Source organism: Paramisgurnus dabryanus, chromosome 1 (genome assembly GCF_030506205.2).
Source record: "Paramisgurnus dabryanus chromosome 1, PD_genome_1.1, whole genome shotgun sequence".
In the NCBI taxonomy this organism is placed as follows: domain Eukaryota; kingdom Metazoa; phylum Chordata; class Actinopteri; order Cypriniformes; family Cobitidae; genus Paramisgurnus; species Paramisgurnus dabryanus.
In genome coordinates this window covers 13,813,225-13,833,301 of record NC_133337.1, presented here as the reverse complement: position 1 = coordinate 13,833,301, position 20,077 = coordinate 13,813,225, and the positions used below count along the sequence as shown (strand labels likewise).

Genomic DNA, 20,077 nt, shown 5'->3' with positions numbered 1-20,077 from the left:
ATTTTTTTAATTTATTAACTCTTTCACCGCCAGCGTTCTGTAGTTCTTTTGTAATCAGCTTTTGAATATGGGTAGGTTTCTGCAAAAACACCACATTTTGAGCAAAAAGCAGAGATAATTCCATTTTTGTGACGGACTTTTCATAGAGTTCCCATTCAGAGCAATCTTTAAAACAGACACGGACATGCAGCAGCTTGCCATAGGGCAATACTTCCGGGTTTAAAAAGTTGCGGACCGCCACCTAGTGGATAATAGCGGTATTGCGGAAAGACAGAAAAACTTGTCATTGGCGGGGAAGCGTTTTCTCTTGATTGACAAGATATCTCATCAATGGCGGGGAAAGAGTTAAGCACTGTTTACACATGGCACTTTGCTAAACCATTCTCCTATGTAGGATATCAATTAGGGTGACCATACGTGCCATTCTTCCCGGACACGTCCTGGCCAGGATTTCAGTGCATCTTCCGGAAGTCGTATTTGTTGACCGCATACGTCATTCAGTTAAAAACATAAGACATGCAATCATAGTTTCATTCTTACCTTAAAATGTTACAGTTGCTTTTCTATAATAATAATAATCCTCTATGAGGTATGCGGTCGACAAGACGACTTCCGGAAGATGCACCCGAAATCCTGGCCAGGACGCGTCCGGGAAGAATGGCCCGTATTGTCACCCTAATATCAATGTTTATGTTTTATCAGTGTCGTGAGTGCTTAGTTAAAGCAATTTAAAAGCTAATGGGATCGCACTTTAGTTACCTTAAACACAACCTCTTAGTTGCCCATAAATTGTGGGACAAAGATACTTGAGACTCCGGCCAATGGAGCCATACCTACTTTCTTAAAATGTCTATCGATTGTTAAACTTTACAGCTGGCTGAAACAACATACGAGCTGTCCACAGGGGCGTTGGGCGTCAGAGGCAGCCAACAGCAGGCTTCTCAATGCTAGCAAGCACCAGGCTAACAGCTTTAGCTCTGGCCCAGAAACAACATGAGCTGTCAGAAAGGGTTATCACAGCTCAGTGAATCAGACGGAAAGGGGGAGGGAGGAGTGAAGAGGAGAGGAGGGAGCCGATGAGGGTGGAGGGAGTGTTAGAGCGAGCAAGAAAGAGAGAGAGATTCAGACACCGGAGAGAAAGGGCCAGCGCACACCCACCACAACCAAAAGCACAAGGATCGTGTGCGTGCAGTGCGTGCTTGCGTTCGGAGTAACGGCGATGTTGGAGCACTCGTCTGAGCTGGGCTTTGTGCCGAGTGTGTGTGTGGACAGCATGCGATACCCATCCACGGCAAACAACCCTGTCTCCATGAGGAGCACAGAGGAACTGCTACTGAGGTAAAGCCGTCCCCGGACAACACACAAAGACATGCACGCGCACACATGCTAGTGCAGGAGGTTCGCGGTTCTAGCTCCAGGCTTGAGGTGGGGTATTTCGGGAATGTTTGGTTGACGGCAGCCCTGTGGTTTTGTAGACGAGGTTCGTTGACATGCCGTCTGTAGGCCGTTTGAACGCATGCAGATTTGTCAAATTGCGGGATCCCGACTGTGCTGCACCGCTTGTACTTGTCTTCCCATTTGTAAAAATGCACAGCTTGTATTGTCTCTCTCGGCGCATTTCTCTCCCCTGGGGTTTGAGTCTTTCAAAAGCTGAAGAGTTAAAACTGCTATAAAGAGAAGTGTTTGTGTGTGGTAGAGAAGAGCATTTATTTTATACCCCGCATGCGTGCAGGACAATGTGCGAGTATGAAGTGACAGAAAGAGAAATCGATAATACAATTGTGGATGCAAATTGTGCATGAAAAATGCAGATCACTGGGTGCACTTATTTCAAGCGTCTTTCTGCACCTATCGCGGTCACCTTTCAACGCAAGCAGTCCTATTTATGTGTCCCACAGGGGTTTTGAGTACATTTATGGGTGTTTAAATGGGCAAACACTTGTAAGGACATACAGTCTGAGTTTGTTTGGATGTAATAATCACATTAAACAAAGAGACATAGAAGAGCAGGAGGGGTTAAGCCCCGTCCCGCCGCTAGAAAGATGTCTGCTTTTGTTTGCACGCCCCTCCAGCGATTGGATTTGAAGGGGGAATTTGGGGAGGGGGGTGGAGAAATGGTGAGTGTGTACTGTTTAAAGCATTTTCAACAATGGGACGCTTCAACGATTAGACTGTCACTAACTTCATGGTCTTTTCTTTTCAATCATCTCTGGACATTTTTGGAAGCGTAGGAGAGGGGTGCTAATCAGCCCGGGCTGTTTTTTATCCACGGGCTACTGCCCGTAATAACCTGGGTGTTTAATGTGCTGAGTGTAATGGGGTGTGAGGGCATTAGTTGGGCCGGAGAGGCGGCCATGTTGGTTTAAACAGTAGATTTATGGCCTTTTACTCATTTACTGTGCTTGTGCTCAATGGCTTTTAAAATAGTCCCCAAAGGAGCATGAATCTCTCCAGTGACTGGGGTCAGGTCGTTTGGCATCTCACACACTTATGCACACTCACAACTTGCCCATAACTCAACCTCCTCCAATAAAGAAATGTTAAATGGATTGCTCGGTACAAGAAAGTGTGCGCCCAGTGCACCACAAAACAATCACACATGCATGTGATTAGAGAAATGCGATTAGAGACATGAGATCGTCTGTAAGCTATTGTACGCTAACACGACTGGGATCTGTTTTGTTGAGTTGACACGTTAATGTTTGCTATTATATATGAATTTATCACAGTGATTTATGACATTACATGAAGTGTCACATACATGGGAAACCCGAACATGTCAATGCAAAGAAATCTATTGCACGGGCCCCTACATCATTTGATGTAACGCTTCGTTTGCTGCGGCTTTGCATTGATTTATGCTGCTATGCCCAACTTCAATCCATCTGACTCTGAATGTACTGTAATGATGTCTTGAAATACAATGACTACAATTACGATTGATCGTAAATTGTAATATTACTGATGTTGGACAGCTCTGAATCATCTTTTGTTGTGATGTTTACGGTCTGCCTGGTTTCCATAGCTGTGTTTGAAAACCAACCAGATTATTTTTGGGCATTATGGTCTCAAAACGTAATAAGCTGCTTACCTAGACAGCCTTTCTGGGCATCACAGTCTGGAAATCTGGTGAGATGCTTACCTAGATACTACTACTTATAGTGAGCTCCCTTCCTAGACTGTATTTTGGGGTTTCTTTGGATTAAACTCAGTGACTGGCTGCTTAGACAGCATTACGCTGTAGATGCTTTCAAAAAAAAAAAGATCAATAGTGATGCTCAAAATGTTATCCAGACAGGCAGCCTACTAACTTTAAAACACAGCCTAAATATGGGATTTTGACAAACAGAGGTATTTTCACTGGTTAAATTCCTTAACCAAGATTGAATTTGTTTCTCACCGAAAGCTGAAAAGGGGGTTAAGCAATTGCTGATGATACCAGGTCAGAACGTGCTTCGTGGTCTGTCATAAAAGCTTACACTTTCTTTTAAAACCACTCATACAGCACTGCAGACTTTCTGCTACAAACACTGGAATCTGCACCATGCAATTAGTGGTTTGCAAAGCCTTTCATTGCGGTAAAAAAAGGCGATGGCGGTCGTGTCTGTGTGTGCCTGCGGTGACAGCCTGTTGTCAGGCTGTGCATTCTGGGATATGTGTGCGAGCGTGTGTGCAGAAATGGGTGTTTTTGTGTTTAAGGAGAATGACCTGTCCCTAGGTACCCACCGTCGAGCCGTGGCTCAGTGAAGCTGTGCAAGTTTCAAATGAAAATAAATGAGAAGCAGTGACCGGCGCTCTCAGGGTCCTGCTTTAATGAGGGGAACTGGGGGAGGGATGCTGAAACAAAAGAAACGGGGGGGAGACGGAAAGAGAAAAAGAAGAAAAAGGCTTAATGAATGTAGGACTTCGAGAGAAATGGCAAATTTATTTAAACTCCAGTTTTCACTGCCCAAGACCTCTTAAATTAAACCAGTAAGGTCTACTGCACAGGGCAAAAATCACAGAGTTTGGCATTTTGGGATAACATCGGCAGAAATAGGATTTTAATTTGACGTTGGGGTGCACAGTGAGGTCATTATAGCATTACTATTGGTCGGGATGGAGATGACATAAATCACAGGGGTTGAGTAAACATAGTGGATTAGGTAGTGATCCCAGATTATGACTAGATTATATATATACATTTTCCCTCTCTCCCTTTATCTCTCTATGATACATGCAAGTATGCAAACACGGACATAAATGCTTGATCAAAACATTGCAAGTGTGTGGTCCCATTTGTGCAAGTTTACCTGCATTCTTGCATTGGTGGTATTGTAACACTGTATGACCCAAAGCCTATGTACTGTACTGTAACTGGAGGTGTGTGTCTGTCTATGTGCTTGTGCTATAATCCAAAAGAGAGTGCTCACTGTTTTACATAATCCATGAGATGATCAACTATTCATGAGGTGAAACTGATTCATCTGACAGACCGCTGACAGTCCACCGTCTTCAAGTCTGGATGTCCATACCTAAACGCACATGCATGCAGTGCAAGTGACGACATGCTAGGGCAGGTTGACACGTTGACTACAAAACTAAGAAAAACTATGTTAGCCCAAATGAATGTGGTATTGGTATTAAGAATGTTTTGTACAATAAACGTTTTTTATACTATGTTTGTAAAAACAGATTTATTATATCAACCATTTTATGCAGAATGTGAAATACACCACAATGATGAACAGTTACTCATACCTAATATAAGATTGAAGGCGTACCACCTGCCCCCGCTACCTGCCATCTTTTTCCCATCAGCCATCTTTAAGATATTCTTCTTAGCTGTTTTCCTCTCTCTATCTACCTGCCACGCCCCCGCCCCCCTTCTCTCTGTGCGGTTTGAACTCCTGGGTGTACTATTTTTGTCTCCGTGCATTGCAGCCTGCTGGGCCTGTCTCCTTCTCTCTCTCTCTCTTTGTCTCTTGTATTCCCTCGCTCTCCTCCTACGTGGTCAATCAATACATGTTATAGGCCAGCTGGGTCCAGACCCAAGGGGGAGAGGCGTAGAGAGAGAAGGTGTGAAAAGAGAGCAAGAACACAGGACCCCAAGAAAACGAGGGATGAGGTGAGGAAAAAGAAAAAAACACGACAGCAAAAGAACAGGAGGCAAAAAGAAAGGTAACAATAACAACAAAAGAAGGAGGGACAGGGAAACCTTTGACCTGAGCGAGAAAAAGAGAGAGAGGCAGTGAGAAAGAGGGAAACCCGAACGAAAGACGTCTTGTGGCTAAATCCCATTATCTTCTGTGAGAGAGAATTATATCAGCCCTCAAGTGCTTTCATCAGATAGACTTCTTAACCCCGAGAGAAGGACATGCTGAGAAGGAAGAGAGAATGATTGAGGAATGTTCAGGGGAAACATGAAGGCCTATGGCATGAGTTCTTGTTCGGAGCTGCCTAAAGGTGATGTAAGCAGTTTTTAAAATTGTCCCTACTACCTGACAGATATCACTAAAATGGGTATTGAGAGAAATCACATCTGTCCCAGTTGCCCCTTTTCCACTGACCGTGAACCAGAGCTGGCCGTCAAACTGGAACTAGAGAGAATATGTCCCTGCATTGGAGCTTAGTGGTATTGAACTGGGGACCCTATACAATGCCAGAGCCTATGAAGGTGGGATAAATCAGCGCCATCTCATAAGAATTCTTACATATTTTAGGAGTTTGCTCGTTTGTATTAATTCAAATAACCACATTTGTACGTTTTTGTACGATCTGCCTTGACCCCTGTGATGTTGGGGAAAGGGGTTGAGTTTTGTTGACACTTTTGCACGATTAACTTCCTATGAATTTATAGGAATTAGCCAACCCATAAAAAAATTTACAAATTCTCTTGAGATCATGCTGGATATACAGAACTGTGCAAAAGTCTTATGCCACCACCACCAGACTTGTTGTTTTAGAAGTTTTAATGTCCAAAACCAGCTTGTGATTACATAGACACGGAATCAAATTAGTCTGGGTGCTAAAATAGCTTCCCAAATCTCAAAACTAAGACTTCAAAACAACCCTAGGCTTTGTAAGAGAGTAAGTGGAGCAACCAAAATTTTTAAGTCAATAAAGCGTTAGTGTGTTTGTGGTCTAAAAAAATGTCTGAAATTGCTTACAAGACTTCTAAAAGCTTAAAAACAGCTTGATCAGGACTTTAAACTCTATAACTGCTTGATTGTTTTTAACCCATGCTGGGTAAATATTGGTCAGAACACAACGCTGAGATAAAAAAATATGACCCAATGCTGGGTTGTTGTTGAGTTAAAACAAACCAGCATTTGAGTAATTACAACTCAGCATTGGGTCATTTTTAACCCAGCAGTGGTGATTGGTGGCTGTTTTGCATCAGAAGATACAAAATATGCTTGTATTTTTGTTCGCATTGTGTATTAGCAGTGAACTGAATGGCTTTTTTTCTTTGTCTAAGCTTTAGCTGTCTTGAGAATTACGGCTAAATTTCTCTACAAATAAAATCCCATTTAGTGAATTCATCATCTCCATAACATGCGTAACACCAATGGCGAGAATTTGTAAATTGCCTCTTTATTGCACAATCCATTATGCAATGGTATATTTGCTCAAGGTAGTTGGTTTTGCTTTGTGTGGGAATGGGAAAATGTTTGTAAATCTGTCAGGAAAGCATTTAGCAATTTTTTTTATCTAAATTGATCTCCTATTTTAATTCATCGGTGGGAAAATTGATCTCATCAGTCTTGTGTTCAGAGGGTGAAGTGGTATATACTCATATTTTGTTTTTGTAGGTTCATCCTTAGAAGTCCTATGTATACAGTATTTGACTTGAATATTATACAGTACAAACAAGTATTTTGTTCTTATTATAGGTCACCTCGGCGCAAGAGTCCTAGCTGTGGGCAGTATTGACAAAAATGCTTCTTAGATGGAAGATAACCCTAGATCAGTATGGATTATAATAAGTAGTTTAAAATCATTAAAAAATCTTCACCTGCATATTAAGTGTTTCTGAGATGCTTTAGGGTTAGTTTTTGTATTTTGCAATGCTAGAGGATACAGGAAGAAATATTGATTCAGGTTTTTACATACAAAAACATCTTTATTGATTGCCTTTATTTTGACCTTCCCTACTGCATATTTATTGCTGGATTAAGCCTTTAAATTTAGATTATTTTTAATGATTATTTTTTAATCCTTCATTGCATTTGGACTGTTTGGACACATAAAATGCACATTTTATACTTTTGTTTCGTTCTGAAGCGTTTGCTTTACGATTACCATAGACAATTTAACTGCAGAGCAATGCAGTTTCATGTTTTTTTTATTTAGGCTGCATCTCCCCATGTATTTTTTATATGTAGTGTGGTTATGTGCGACATGGCAATATGAGGTAGAATGCTTGCTTATTCATTTTTATTTATGTGTGTATATGCATTAAGCATGAGTACTGTATGTTTCCCATGACCTAGTTCTTCCACGTGCTCTGTTTGAGACCCCCTTCCCCTTGGGGCAAGCGAGGGGAAAACAAAAAGAAAGCTTGCTACTTCATACGCATCAATGGATGTGCACAGTAAAACGGGAATGTGCCTCATATTGCATTTACCATGCAGTAAATACACAGATGCAATAAGTCTTTAATATCTTAAGGGTTTATCTTACAGGATCTTACACTAATTGGGTTATGGCTACTACAGTTTATATGACTCGGTCTTCGCTGACCAACAGTCCAATCTTATGTTAGGATAATCAAGGCTGCAATGGTGTTTGTAGACTGTTTTAATGATGTTTTTGCTAAGTAGATACAGAAGTCCTTATCAATTTCATGGTATTGAAACACAGCTCTGACATTCTGCAAAATGTCTTTTCAGTTTTAGGAAACAAAAACCATATGTTTGCAACAGCATAAACACATAGCACAAATATACCTCAAAGATGTTCAGATGTAAGGTCTTTAGGATATCTCCATTCATGCTTTCCTACAATGCCGACCGCGCTTACTATCGTTGCACAGAGATGCATTGGTTAAAAACTCGCTGCTGCAGCGCGATGAGCCACGCCTCTCGCTGTCTCTTTTTCTCTCTCGCGCTCTCTAGCTCTCTCTCTCTTTTCTTGGTGCTTGCAGCTCCAGAGCGCTTAGTTTTCTCGGAAAAAAAGGATTTTAAGGGATTGTTTAGGAAAAAACTTTAATGAGTGAAGGGTAAAGAATGTGGCAAGTCCAGTGAGTGTGTATGTTCAGTGCCGCTCGCGCCACTGCACCTGTCCCTCTCCGTCTCAAAGCGCCCAAACTCGGCAGGCAGGCAGGCTCGCGCGGAAGGCGGGCATTATCCAGTCAGCGGCGCACAACACGTTCAGTCCGAACATGACTTCGTCCTACAATCTGGATTTTCTCCCCGAGATGGTGGTGGATGGAAGATTGTTGAGCGCCGGAGAGATGATGTAAGCGTTTAATTGTGTGTTTTTTATCTTCCGTCATCTTGTTTGCTTGTCGCGAGCGTGTTGACAAATAGGGCACGCGGCGGCTTGTTCTCCTCGCGTTGTGTTATCAGCGATCAGATAACGGACGAGTGATGGTGTTGATGGTGTTTTTGCATGGATTGAAGTGCTGCATTGGGGAAATAAACAAGCGCTCCGTAATCGGACGGCCCGACTCGTATCTGACTCTGACTGCAGAACATATGAGATGAATTTTCATGTAACACTTTGCGTGTGTAAGGAAGCTTATCTTGTGAAACAGTGTAGTTGAATGCAATGCACCATTGACATATCTGATTTCAGGGCGATTAACTAAGAACTTTGGTTACTCTGATACTTCCCAAAACCATTTGTGGTTTACTTTACCAGGGATGTAATAATTTCGGGTAAGGTTATTTGCTTGCTTTTTTAAGACTTAAATGTTTTGATGTGCACACATGGCTACCTTAGGAACACTTTGGCTTTAATAAAACCATGGTAAAATTTACTAAGGGACATTCGGATGCTGTGTGTGATGCATGAGATTCATACTTTGGGCGCTTTAAATATCAAAGGCATTGCTTTACATCGCACAGACACATATGATCCGCGCGCTGTGTCAGCTCGTGCATGAGTAAGAGGCATGTGACTGAAATGGCTCGAGCACTGTTGAAAACATGCGCCGCCGCTTCGTCTCTGCTTTTAAACCATCGGAATGCACAGTCTCTCTCTCTCTCTCTTTCTCTCTTTCTATTTGATTTGTTACGTGGCATGTGTCGCCGAAATCAGATTAGAGCACGCGCAGCACACGTAATTCACTTGAAGTGCGACGTTGCGGGGCGACAGGGATAGTTTGATGCATCGGCGCGAGCTTGTCCCACTTACGTCCGCTCGCCTTAAACTACTAACAGTTGATGGACGCTTGTTTAGTGGTATTTTTAACAAAGCCACATAAGTGGTTTTTCACTCTAAAGTCTGTTTAAGATTGATGCAGTATTGGATAGTCTGTAATTCGTTTATAACGTGACAATACCTTTAGGCACAAAATGTTCCCAGAAGGTTGGTAAATTCAGAAAATCTTCAAAGTTAAATATGGTTCACCATGACTTGTGATAATTACTGTTAAGCAGAGAAAACATCAATAAAATGTTGTAAGCCAGTGGTCCTCAAACTTTATCGGGGTGCAGCCCCCACTTGTGGCCTGCAATACATGTCATATAACTGGGGGCCCTGGCAAATCTTGGGGCCCCCAGTTTGAGAACCACTCTAGTAAGTTTCTTTTTGAAAAGTGATTACTATTTTGAAATTTACTATTCATAATTTTATTATTATGTTATTTTTTATTATTAACTCTGTATTTAATCGATGGATAAAATCAAGTCTTGCCTTGCAAGTTCTTGCTGTCTGCTGGTTTCTTGCAGTAATGTCATATAAGTGATGGCAAGCATATTGTGTTTTTGTACCAAGTTGATGAAAAAGTATGGTTACCATTCTTTCTACAAGATTCAAAAGCTGAGATTGTTTTCTGTTTATTGTGTGACTTTAGTAGCTTTATTAAGCCCTCTTCAGATAGATACCATAAAACTTCAAGCCCTTTCTGTTCTCATGCTTGTAATTTGTTTCGTTGTTCTATTTCTTTGTTTTTAGACTGTTTACTTGAAATTTATGTTACTTGATATAAAAAGTGTTTGATACATGACAATGTTAGAATTTTTATTACTTAAATAGTCAATAGGTCAGTAGTTAAAATGATTGTGCATAATAGCAGATTAGTTGTATCAAGAAAAGCGAAGTTTAATTGGTGTTACATTTCATACTTAATTACTTTAATGTTGGTATTCTGACAACCTCATAATAAACATCTTACTAATTGTTTTTGCATCGCGTGTAATAAAAACATTTAGATAGCAAGATAAAATATCTAATAGAATTGGTTGGTCTCTAAATCATGGCTCATCTTGTTAATGGGATAACTAATAAAATATTAATTGTTTGGTTGTTTGGCTTTCTTTATAGTTGTAGGTTGATCCAGTTAAGTATTGAAAATGCATGTTCTGTTGTTATCTATCTTCATGAATTTTTCTCTTTGTCTACACAGTCTATGCTGTCCTGTTTCAGTTCACAGGTTTATTCACTTGTATTCTCACATCAATACATGTAGGTGAATTCGCTGACAAGCAGGTTCACCATAAGCATGGACCTGCACTTCTGTGACAAAGTGTTGCTTTCTTTCTCTCACACATACACGCACATATATGTAAGAAGGTGGACAAGCGACAGCGAGTGAATACTTGATAATCTCTCTCTTCACTACGTGATAAGCCGCTCACCTCTCTGCCACAATGTTACACACATACACACACACTCAGTGGGAATATAAAACACCTGTCTCTTAAATCCCCAACGGCGCAGTCTACATTTTTGTCTGCCATAAGCCACTTCAGCTGCCAACTTTGTTGTTGATTCTGGCTTTTGTTTTGCAGTAAGGTTAGGATAAGTGAAGTCATTTGACTGGCTAACTTAATTTTAGATCAGAGAGGTCCTCCTGGACAAAAAGAAGCTCTTAAGTGTGAGCGTGGATTGCGAGAGAGAGGCAGATCACAGTTCCGGTGTGGGCCGTGTGGGGTTCACTGAACTTGTTTTTCCATTTCACTGGAGACTATGTTGGAGGATCAGTGGGAGGGGGTGTTGGCGATACATTTAGTCATCTTTTTTATCGTACGGTGTGTAAAACTGAAACTAAATTTAACAAAAGAAGGGTTTGTTGCCTGCACATGTGCGTTCACAGTGCAAGGATGTCCTAGGTGTTTTGAGGGGTTATTATTTGTTGCATAAGTGTTCTTGATCAGTGGTTCCCAATCTTTTTCTTCCACCCCCAAGTACAACAATCTGAGCACCCCCAACCCTGTACATGCACGTTGCACGACAAGCACGTTGAGAGCGAGCAACATGATTTTTAAGATAATTTAAATGTTAATTACCTTATATTGACATTGTTAGCATATGATTTCTTAAAAAAAAAACATATAATAAAAAAATTTGTTAGTGGAAAATTTTATGCATCTTCATTTTAGCTTAAGCATATCGGATTGCATGCCCCCTGTATACTCTGGCACCCCCCCTTAAAGGGGGTTATAGATGGTTGGTTGGTTGCTGCCTCACACTTGCGTTTGTATGATTTTTTCATCCATAGACATGGTTTGGTCTATTTTTCAGTGTAGTGTAGTTAAATGTTTTTGCCTGTTTTATTGTTGGAAAGGTGAAAGTATGCATTTGATCGCTTTATCAATCAAGCGGTGCTCCTGTATATAATTCAGTGGTAGAGCATTGCATTACCGCAAAAGGTCACTTTGGATAAAAGCGTCTGCCAAATGCATGAATGTATATGTAAATGAATAAATTCCAGAAGCTTTCCAGAAACCAAATCAGTTTATTAAATAACATAAAAAGTTGTGCGAGTTATAAATGAGTTTTAAGTTGCGTTTATGTAAATTGTTTGTGAAAACTTAATTCTTGAGAATTTGTGTTTATATTTTGACGTTTCTGTTTTCTCTCAAGTTATGTTTATACCCATGGGGGAATTTGTAACCTTTGAACCCTTGTCTTTGACCTGTCTGAGTTTCTCACATCTGCTATTACCCTTCAGCATGAGACATAAACGTTAGGAAAGGATGACAGGAAAGAATGAGGAAGGGAGAGAAGCCTCCAGCACTTACAGAGAACAGCTTCATTCCAGAAATTGTTGGAAGATATCGGATAGATTTAACCATTGTGAGGAATTGCATGTTTATGAGAGACTGTGGGACACACACACACTACATCATCTGAGCTTAAAGTGAAAAAATTGACGAACATAAAATCAGAATTGGCTGTATTCTACAAATGAAAAGCTAAGATAAGCTATGATATTGGTTAGTGTCATCCAGTAGTCAAATGCTTTGTTAGTCATTGTTTTTCACCTACCGTTTTAGGTAATGGGCTCTGCTTAAACATGTTAGTTAATTTAATACAACTAATAATAACAACAGCACTGGCTTTGCGAAAGTATTTTGATACGTATAATTAAATTGTACTGCAATGACGCAAGTTCTTCTGTAGTCAGAAAGATAAAATCCGTCCTTACATTTCTTGTCGAATATCCTGAATATTATATCCAATCAAAATGTCATTACAAAAGGTAAATGGACTAATGCTGTTTTATGTAGGCTGAACTTGTGAACTTGCATAAGTACGTGTCCTGGTAATAAAAAGCGAATGTGTGCATATATGTTAAAAGAATTTCAGAGATTGACTTTATACTCAAGGTTCTTATTTCAGCACTATGAAGTTGTATTATGTTTCAGGGTCAGTTTTTTATGTATGAGACTTACTGCATTAGTCACGCCTCCATTTAACTATGCGCCGGGCCATGTGTGTGAAAGTGACGGATGAAGGTGTGCAGTTGCTGGGGCCAGAGGATGTTGTGGCCACGGAAACACAAAGCATATTTGCCATATTAGAGCCTGATCCCCATCCCACGTTGTTTACCAGTTACACGCTGTACATTAAAAGACTCTTTTTTTGAAATTACTCTCATTTACCCACTCTTTTTTTGATTTCACTAAGAGACAAATGACGACATCTGGCTTTTTCTCTGGTAACGCACACACTGGTGACGTCGCCTTTCAGGGGCTTAAAAGCTGACTACAGTCAAGGCAGGATAGAGTTCTTCAAACCTGATGAACAACACTCTCCCCAGTGGCCTTGGAACCATTGAAATCTCTCTCTCTTTCTCTCTCTGTCTCTCTCTGTCTCACTCTCTCTCACTTGAAACAGACATGTTTATTGGCCTTGCAGAAAAAGAACCTTAAATACACTTGCTTAAAGCCGAACAATTTTTTACTCGTCCACGTGGGTTCGTGTAAAGTGTGCGTGACACAATTTTCATCATCAGAAGAGTGCCCACATGCTGTACTTGCAGCGCCTGCTTTTTGACCCTGCATACATTGTAAGCGTACTTTAGGTCACAAATGCGTGTAGTAGAATGTAGTATGTAGCCTCGGAGATGTGTTGCATTTTGTCGCAGTACACATGCAGTCTTCACGTACAATAAACTGTGCTTTGCAAGGCTGTGAATTCGACCATGCACATACATTCGTGTTCATGTAAAAAAACAGACTATACTCCGGGCTTTAGGAGAGATCTGTGATGGCTTTCTGTCAATTGAGTTTCAATAATTGCACAGGTCAGATTTCAGTTTGAGCTATGAATTTTATTGAGTAAGCTGTATTCAAAGTTGCTTCAAAATTGCTTCAAAAGACTGCACATTAACTGAATTGTATTTTGATACATATCCCACTTACAATTAGGCTAATGAACAATATTTAATTGGGTGGGAATTGTTTATTAGTGATGGCGAGCATTATTACTATTGCTTAATTCCTAATACTTATATTATACACAAGTACCCCACATCATTGGTAATACATATGTAAATTTTTTTGTGTGCGTGTGCAGTTTGTTATAAGGGTCACGCCATTCTGTGTGATCAGACCTAGAATGGGTGAAACAATGGGCAAATAATCCAAGAAATTCATATTGAAGGAGAGGGACCAGATTATTGTAGAGACTTGGGGATGGGGTGTTTTGACTTGAGCCTGTTAAAGCACCCTAGTGGGTTTGGCATAGGCAAGCATGTTCCACATTTCTTTAAATATATTTGTGCCTTATTTTTTAAAGGAAAAGATACAAGAGAGCCTGCACTACAGTGATCGTATCACCATTAAGAAGCGTTGTTAGGCGCGTCATGGAGCGGAATAATGACTTTCATATTATTGTGTTACTGAATTTTATTCAGTGCAAAATGGAAATGTGTAGCAAATATTATCAAGCACTATTAGTGTAGTTAATAAGTCAAAGATGTAGACCACTAGTTGGTTAATGTTGATTTGGCAATCTGGACTTGCCTTCATGCACTGATGTCTTTTTGAATTAAATCGTTCTTTTGTTTTCCCTCTTGATTCCTCCCCCCAACCCAGTAAGTGATGTGAGATCTCTCTCCAATATTTATTCACTCCATCTGCGTAGCTGCGTTTGCCAAAGTCAAGGCTTACTTCAATGAGTCTCCACGGACCTTTTTCCCTCTGTCTTTTCCTGCCTTTCCTCTTTGACTCTGTCGCGTCGTTCCGTATTATTTGTTTCTGACATCACCATTCCTTTTCCAATGTTTCATAATTTTTGCAGCGTTATTCTACCTCATTTTATGCCCATGTTGTCTCATCTTTGCTCTCTCTCTCTAAGATGTTTTACTTGTTTGATTGGGCTCTTCAAAAGGAGAGCTCATTATTTGCAGCTAGAGGGAGTGGAATGCAGGATTATGGGAAGCATTTGAGGACTTATTTCTCCTGCCTGTTTAAAAGGCAGCCATCACTGCACTAAAGTCACACATGGGGACTCAAGAACCTTGCAGCCCTCAACAAATGCGCTCTTGTGTTCTAACACACTCGTTCATACCTGTTTGTTTGTGTGTGTGTGTTTGTGTACAATCCCTATACGTTGATTTGTTCTGTTACTCATTGACACTGTGCTGAACACCACAGACAGCACAACCGTACAGTTAATTGACCATTCAATGCTTATTATACATAAAAATAGCAAGCTTCACTCTGATTGGCTTATCAGTTTTTGAGTCGTGGATTGCTTTTTCATGCTAACAATGTTCCAGGCTGCTGTAATGCGCAGCGTCATGGGGTTTGCAAAGTGAGAGATGTTCCTGTCTCAACATTATTAGTTGTGTTTCCATAACCCTTCAAATGACGCAAATTAAATAGCGTATAAAAATGTGCACACGAGAATTAAGCATAAACTCTCATATATTGCAATTTTTTTAAACAAAGGCATATATTGCAGAACTACAATGGAAACATTTACAGGTCACGTGACCTGTGTGTAAAAGTCACATGACAAAAAAAGAGGTGTGGTCGACTTCACGGGGCATCACAAGAACCGACAAGTGCATGGCATTAAAATACAACGAGAGCTATTTAGGAGTTAACTGCTTTGTATGCTACAGTCGCTCTAGCGGTATTTTGATGTCATCCGCACTGTCAGTCTGCGCGGCTCCATATGAAGTCGAACACACCCGTCGCAATGGTTTCTGGAATGACTCATCGCGAGAGAATAAAATTACGTTTAAGTCCCACATTGGTTTCGGAAAATCGTTATTTCGCAAATGTTTTTTTGTCGAAATAAAAAAAGAAATGGAGAAATTGTTGACACTGTGATAAAATTCCAATGAACCAATCAGATTTTAGAGATGCATTTACAGTTATTGTAAAGCTGAGGCTTACAACCACGATGCTTTATTGTATCATTTCTATCTGATTTTAAGGCTAGCTTATGGCTATATGGTTTGAAGTTAGGAAAAGTTGTTAAATGTTTTTTTTTTTTTGCAAATGTTGACCCAGGATCAGCTCTCTATTGGCAAGAAAAGAACTGGTTATTGACCAGAGCTTGCTAAAGTTTTGAGGTCAGTGCCAACAAATCTTTAAATGTTATTTAACAGTTTTGTTTCAGACATAGCAGCAAGTAAACAAGATTTCCTTGTGATTTCCAGCTCTTTATATCGCAGCAAGAACAAAAAACAACAAATCTATCTAACAAACAGAACATTAAGATTAATATACACTTAGGTGGAGCAGGATCAATACGTTTTCAACTGTGGGCTGAGCTACTTGGCACAGCATGATAGAAATAAAAGCCAAGCGTCAAACAAAATGTCTTGTTGCTCACTGCCTGTCACAGCTGGTTAAGACAAAAAATCTAACTGAAATGGAAGAGATTGGATGTATTGGTGTCAGTCAATGCTGGTTAACTATAAATGTAACTTAAAGAGTAACTAAACCCCAAACCAACTTTTTTTAGTTAATGATCTGTAAGGATTATGTTTTATTAGTGCTGTTTATTGATTTTAGTAATTTTTTTGACATTTGGATATAAAGTGTTTCAATACTGCAATATATGGTTTAAAAACGTCTGAGTGCTGCCCTCTTCAGGTTGAACGGTGGCTACTGCAGTTGAATTTTCCCATTGGATGTTGGGTCCAAAAAATGACTCGTGACGTAAGCAGGTTCAAGATCACCACGCCCTTGTTAGGATCTCACCACACACTTGGTACAAGCTTAGTTCGTCCCCTCTATCTTCGTAGGGATCTGCCCACTTTTCTTGCATTTTTCAAATATTGCCAGTGGGTGGAGTCAGCCTCTGACCAGGGGTTTTGTTACGCTTTAAAATACATCTGGATTATTTGTTATAAGTGTTGATCAGACAGTGTCTTCTTCCAATGCTTATAGTCAGAATAATGGCTATAGTATGCTAATAAATCATCCGTAACATACCTCAAGACCACATCAGGCCATCAACCTTAGCTAAGCTAGAGCCCCCCAAAAGCCCCCCGGGGTTCCCTGCCAAGAGAGAGAGCCAGGGCTAAGAGACAGACCTCACCTCCTCTGGACAGTTACGATACTGATGCCTCTCCAAAGTCCAACCAAGCGTAGCGATGTATGACACCCATCCCACCTTCCGCCCGCTTTCTCCCCATCTCTCCCTCTCTTATTCAGCTGGAAACTAGGCCATTGCTTGTGAAGAAACTTGGAAAGCGATGTCACGGCCAACCTCGACTCTGACCGGTAAATGCATCTTGATTTGAAGGAGTATAAAGATGAGATCCACACGAAATTGCGTGTGCCTGTTTTTCCTTTCTCTCATAAAAGAGATCAGTTATATAAGAACGCAGGAGTCTTCGCTTTAGGGACTATGATGATCGAGTAATGAGAGAAAGATAAATGTGTGTGTTATACAGGGTTATAGAATTTAGTGCGTGTGTGTGCGAAGGCTCAGTTAAAGTTTGCGCAAGTAGGCCTGACTGTTTTATTGCAGCGCTTGATCTACTGCAGGCTCGCGGGCCTTTCTACGCTGTTAAGGGCAAAATGGAGCTATTCTGTCTCTACCAACCCTCAGGCTGTGTCTGTGCGAGAGTGTGCGCTGTCTTCATACCGCTGCCCTTTGAAAACAGACACATTGGATATGTTACTACCATAATATAGTAATTCCACATATTACTATTTTTGCAGTATGCGCATAAAACCCGGTTGACCTGCTGTATTTGCCAGATTGTGTGGTATATAACAGAGCACTCTGCGTGGGATAGTGTATGAACTTAACTTTGGACTCGATGGTTGTGATGACTCAAACTATAGACTTGGATATACTGGAAGCAATATGCATTGGCAGAATTGGCATTCTTATGGTGTGGGGCTTCACATTGCAGACGCAAAGCTGTTTGTGTGATGTTGCATGCTTACTGCTTGTAAAAGTGAAGATTAGAATCAAATTCATTCATTTTTACATCCATCAATGCAGTGTTCCATTCGCAAGACACATTTAAAATATTTAGTGGAACATTGCGAACATCAGGTGGAAAGCGACTGGAAATGTCAAGAGGATAAACGAGTGAATTAAAGTGCATAGAAAGAGATGGAACCAAATGAAACGGGTAGATGTGGTGAGACAAGAACAAGAAGGGAAAATGAATTTTTATAAGCATCATAATCAACATGGCTATAAATTGGTGATTTAGTTTGTACCCATTTTTGAATCATTGTCTTTTCTTTTACAGATAATGATGTGTGTGTCTTAAAGGCCACACGCACACACAAACCCTGTGAGCCTCGCTAGATAATAGCACAGCATTCACATTTAAATGGAAGATCCCTCATTGTTCTGCTACACTTGCTGCTAATTGGCTGAGGTCACCGTGTCTCGCCTGTTAACCAATCACCATGCTGCATCCATTCTGCCTGTCATCCACACCCACATGCACACACAAATGCACTCCCGTATATGTTTGTGTGTGAAAGAGATCGTACGCGCTGGAAAAGCTGAGCTGGTCTCACTTGAACGCGAGCGAGATTACACGCCTAACATCTGGTGGTTGTTAGGACTAAAGTTGATTATGTAATGCGCCCGGGGACCGCACGCCGTGGGCTCATTTTCCAGCGATGCCGGAATAAAAAAAAAACGCCTAAACGTTTAGGTCCCTCAAGGCATATCATATCAACCACAACTGCCATTGTTTTATTTTCATAACTTGTTTCGCTCTCCGATAGCTTCGTGTAAAGAACCCTGAGGAGAAGCATAAATATGGGAAAAGGTGGAGCGAGTGGTGCAGATGTCACAGCGCTTCGAAGAACATACTTAAATGTAGCAGGGATTCACTGCTGACTTTTATCGACATTATGTACGGGCAGTCAATGAACTAGAGAGGTCACCAAGGGCTATGCCACTATGGTGATGTGTTGTGTTTAGTTGTTTTTGTAGCTTTATTGACCCGTCAACTGACTAACATGTGCAAGTGAACTTTCCAGAACTGGACAACTGACACGTTGACACATTGAAAGTGGTTTTCTGTTTAGGTCTGGGTTTCGCCAACTCCATTAATGTGTCGAGATACATCAAAATGTCACGATGTGATTGTGTTTGTTACTGTTCAATGTAAATTCTGGAGTTACCGTAATTAAAATTACAAATCTCATGATTTGTGCTCTTTTAGGTCAACATGATACAAAATTAAGTATGCTTATTACACATTCCTGGTTAGTTTATCCGTGCTTTTGTCCAATATGGCAACAGGGTTGTTTTATTGCACATTTTTCATAGTTTGCCATTTCTTTTTTGTTTTTTATTCGTGGCACACTTTCAGCAAAGCACCTGTGCATTTTTAATAAATAAATATGAAATTAAAAATACTACAACCTATGTATTAATAGCATCATTCCAATATATATTACTTATCATATAAGAATTATTTGTAATAGGCTGTATGCCCAGCTGCACTACTTCCTGAACTTCAGCCAGCTCCTTGTTTCCTGTCTGCCATTATTGGACAAACTGATTAATCCAGGTGTGTCTGATTATTGTTGTTGTGACTATCAGGCACACCTGGATTAATCAGTTTGTTTGTGACTACTGAGGTCAGGCACACCTGGATTCATCAGTTTGTCCAATAATGGCAGACAGGAAACAAGGAACTGGCTGAAGTTCAGGAAGTAGTGCAGCTGGGCATAAAGCCTATTGTCAGCCTGATTTGTAGCAAAAGCCGCTGTCGACATACGGCATTGTAAAGACAGTGAATGTACTACAGAGGTTGGCAAGGGCCACGCTGGCACGGTGATGTGCTGAGTTGTTGCTTTATTGACCTGTCAACCAGCCCAGACATAGATCAGGACTTCCAGGAACCACTGAACCGGGCATATGACACATACCCACATGAGCAGTAGTTTCCTGTATTTATTTGAAGCATTAGACCAGTGAGTAGTGGAGTTGAGCTGCTTATTGTGCTACTAGGGACAGTTTGAGAATGTATACTTCTGTTAGCCGATGCGTATGCCTGAAGCTATAATAATGCTTCACAACATCCAGTAGCTGCAGTGTGTTTGTGTGTGTGTTTTGATCGAGAGAGCCTCGCTGGTAGATTTAGTTGCTTGTAGATTTAGTTACTCTACTGGATGTGGTTGCAACTCCATAGAGAATCATTGCACATTGCTGTCTGGTTGTTTATGTTGATCGATGGGTGCAACATGGG

The 20,077-nt window shown here is 40.6% G+C and overlaps 1 protein-coding gene across 20 annotated transcripts in view; it reads left to right on the top strand.

The window, feature by feature from the left end:
- celf2 (cugbp, Elav-like family member 2) overlaps positions 1 to 20,077 on the top strand; it is a 171,848-nt gene that overhangs the window by 65,964 nt on the left and 85,807 nt on the right. For 7 of the 20 annotated variants that reach the window (XM_065274629.2, XM_065274622.2, XM_065274620.2 and 4 more), the window contains exon 1: positions 1,115 to 1,338. The exons of 1 other annotated variant lie outside the window; for it this stretch is intronic. In XM_065274629.2, coding sequence (XP_065130701.1) covers positions 1,220 to 1,338 — 119 coding nt within the window. In that variant the 5' untranslated portion in view covers positions 1,115 to 1,219. Of the gene's footprint in view, positions 1 to 1,113; positions 1,339 to 7,832; positions 8,443 to 20,077 lie in introns of those variants that run through there. 12 more of the 20 variants (XM_065274625.2, XM_065274624.2, XM_065274616.2 and 9 more) reach the window with 6 other exon arrangements.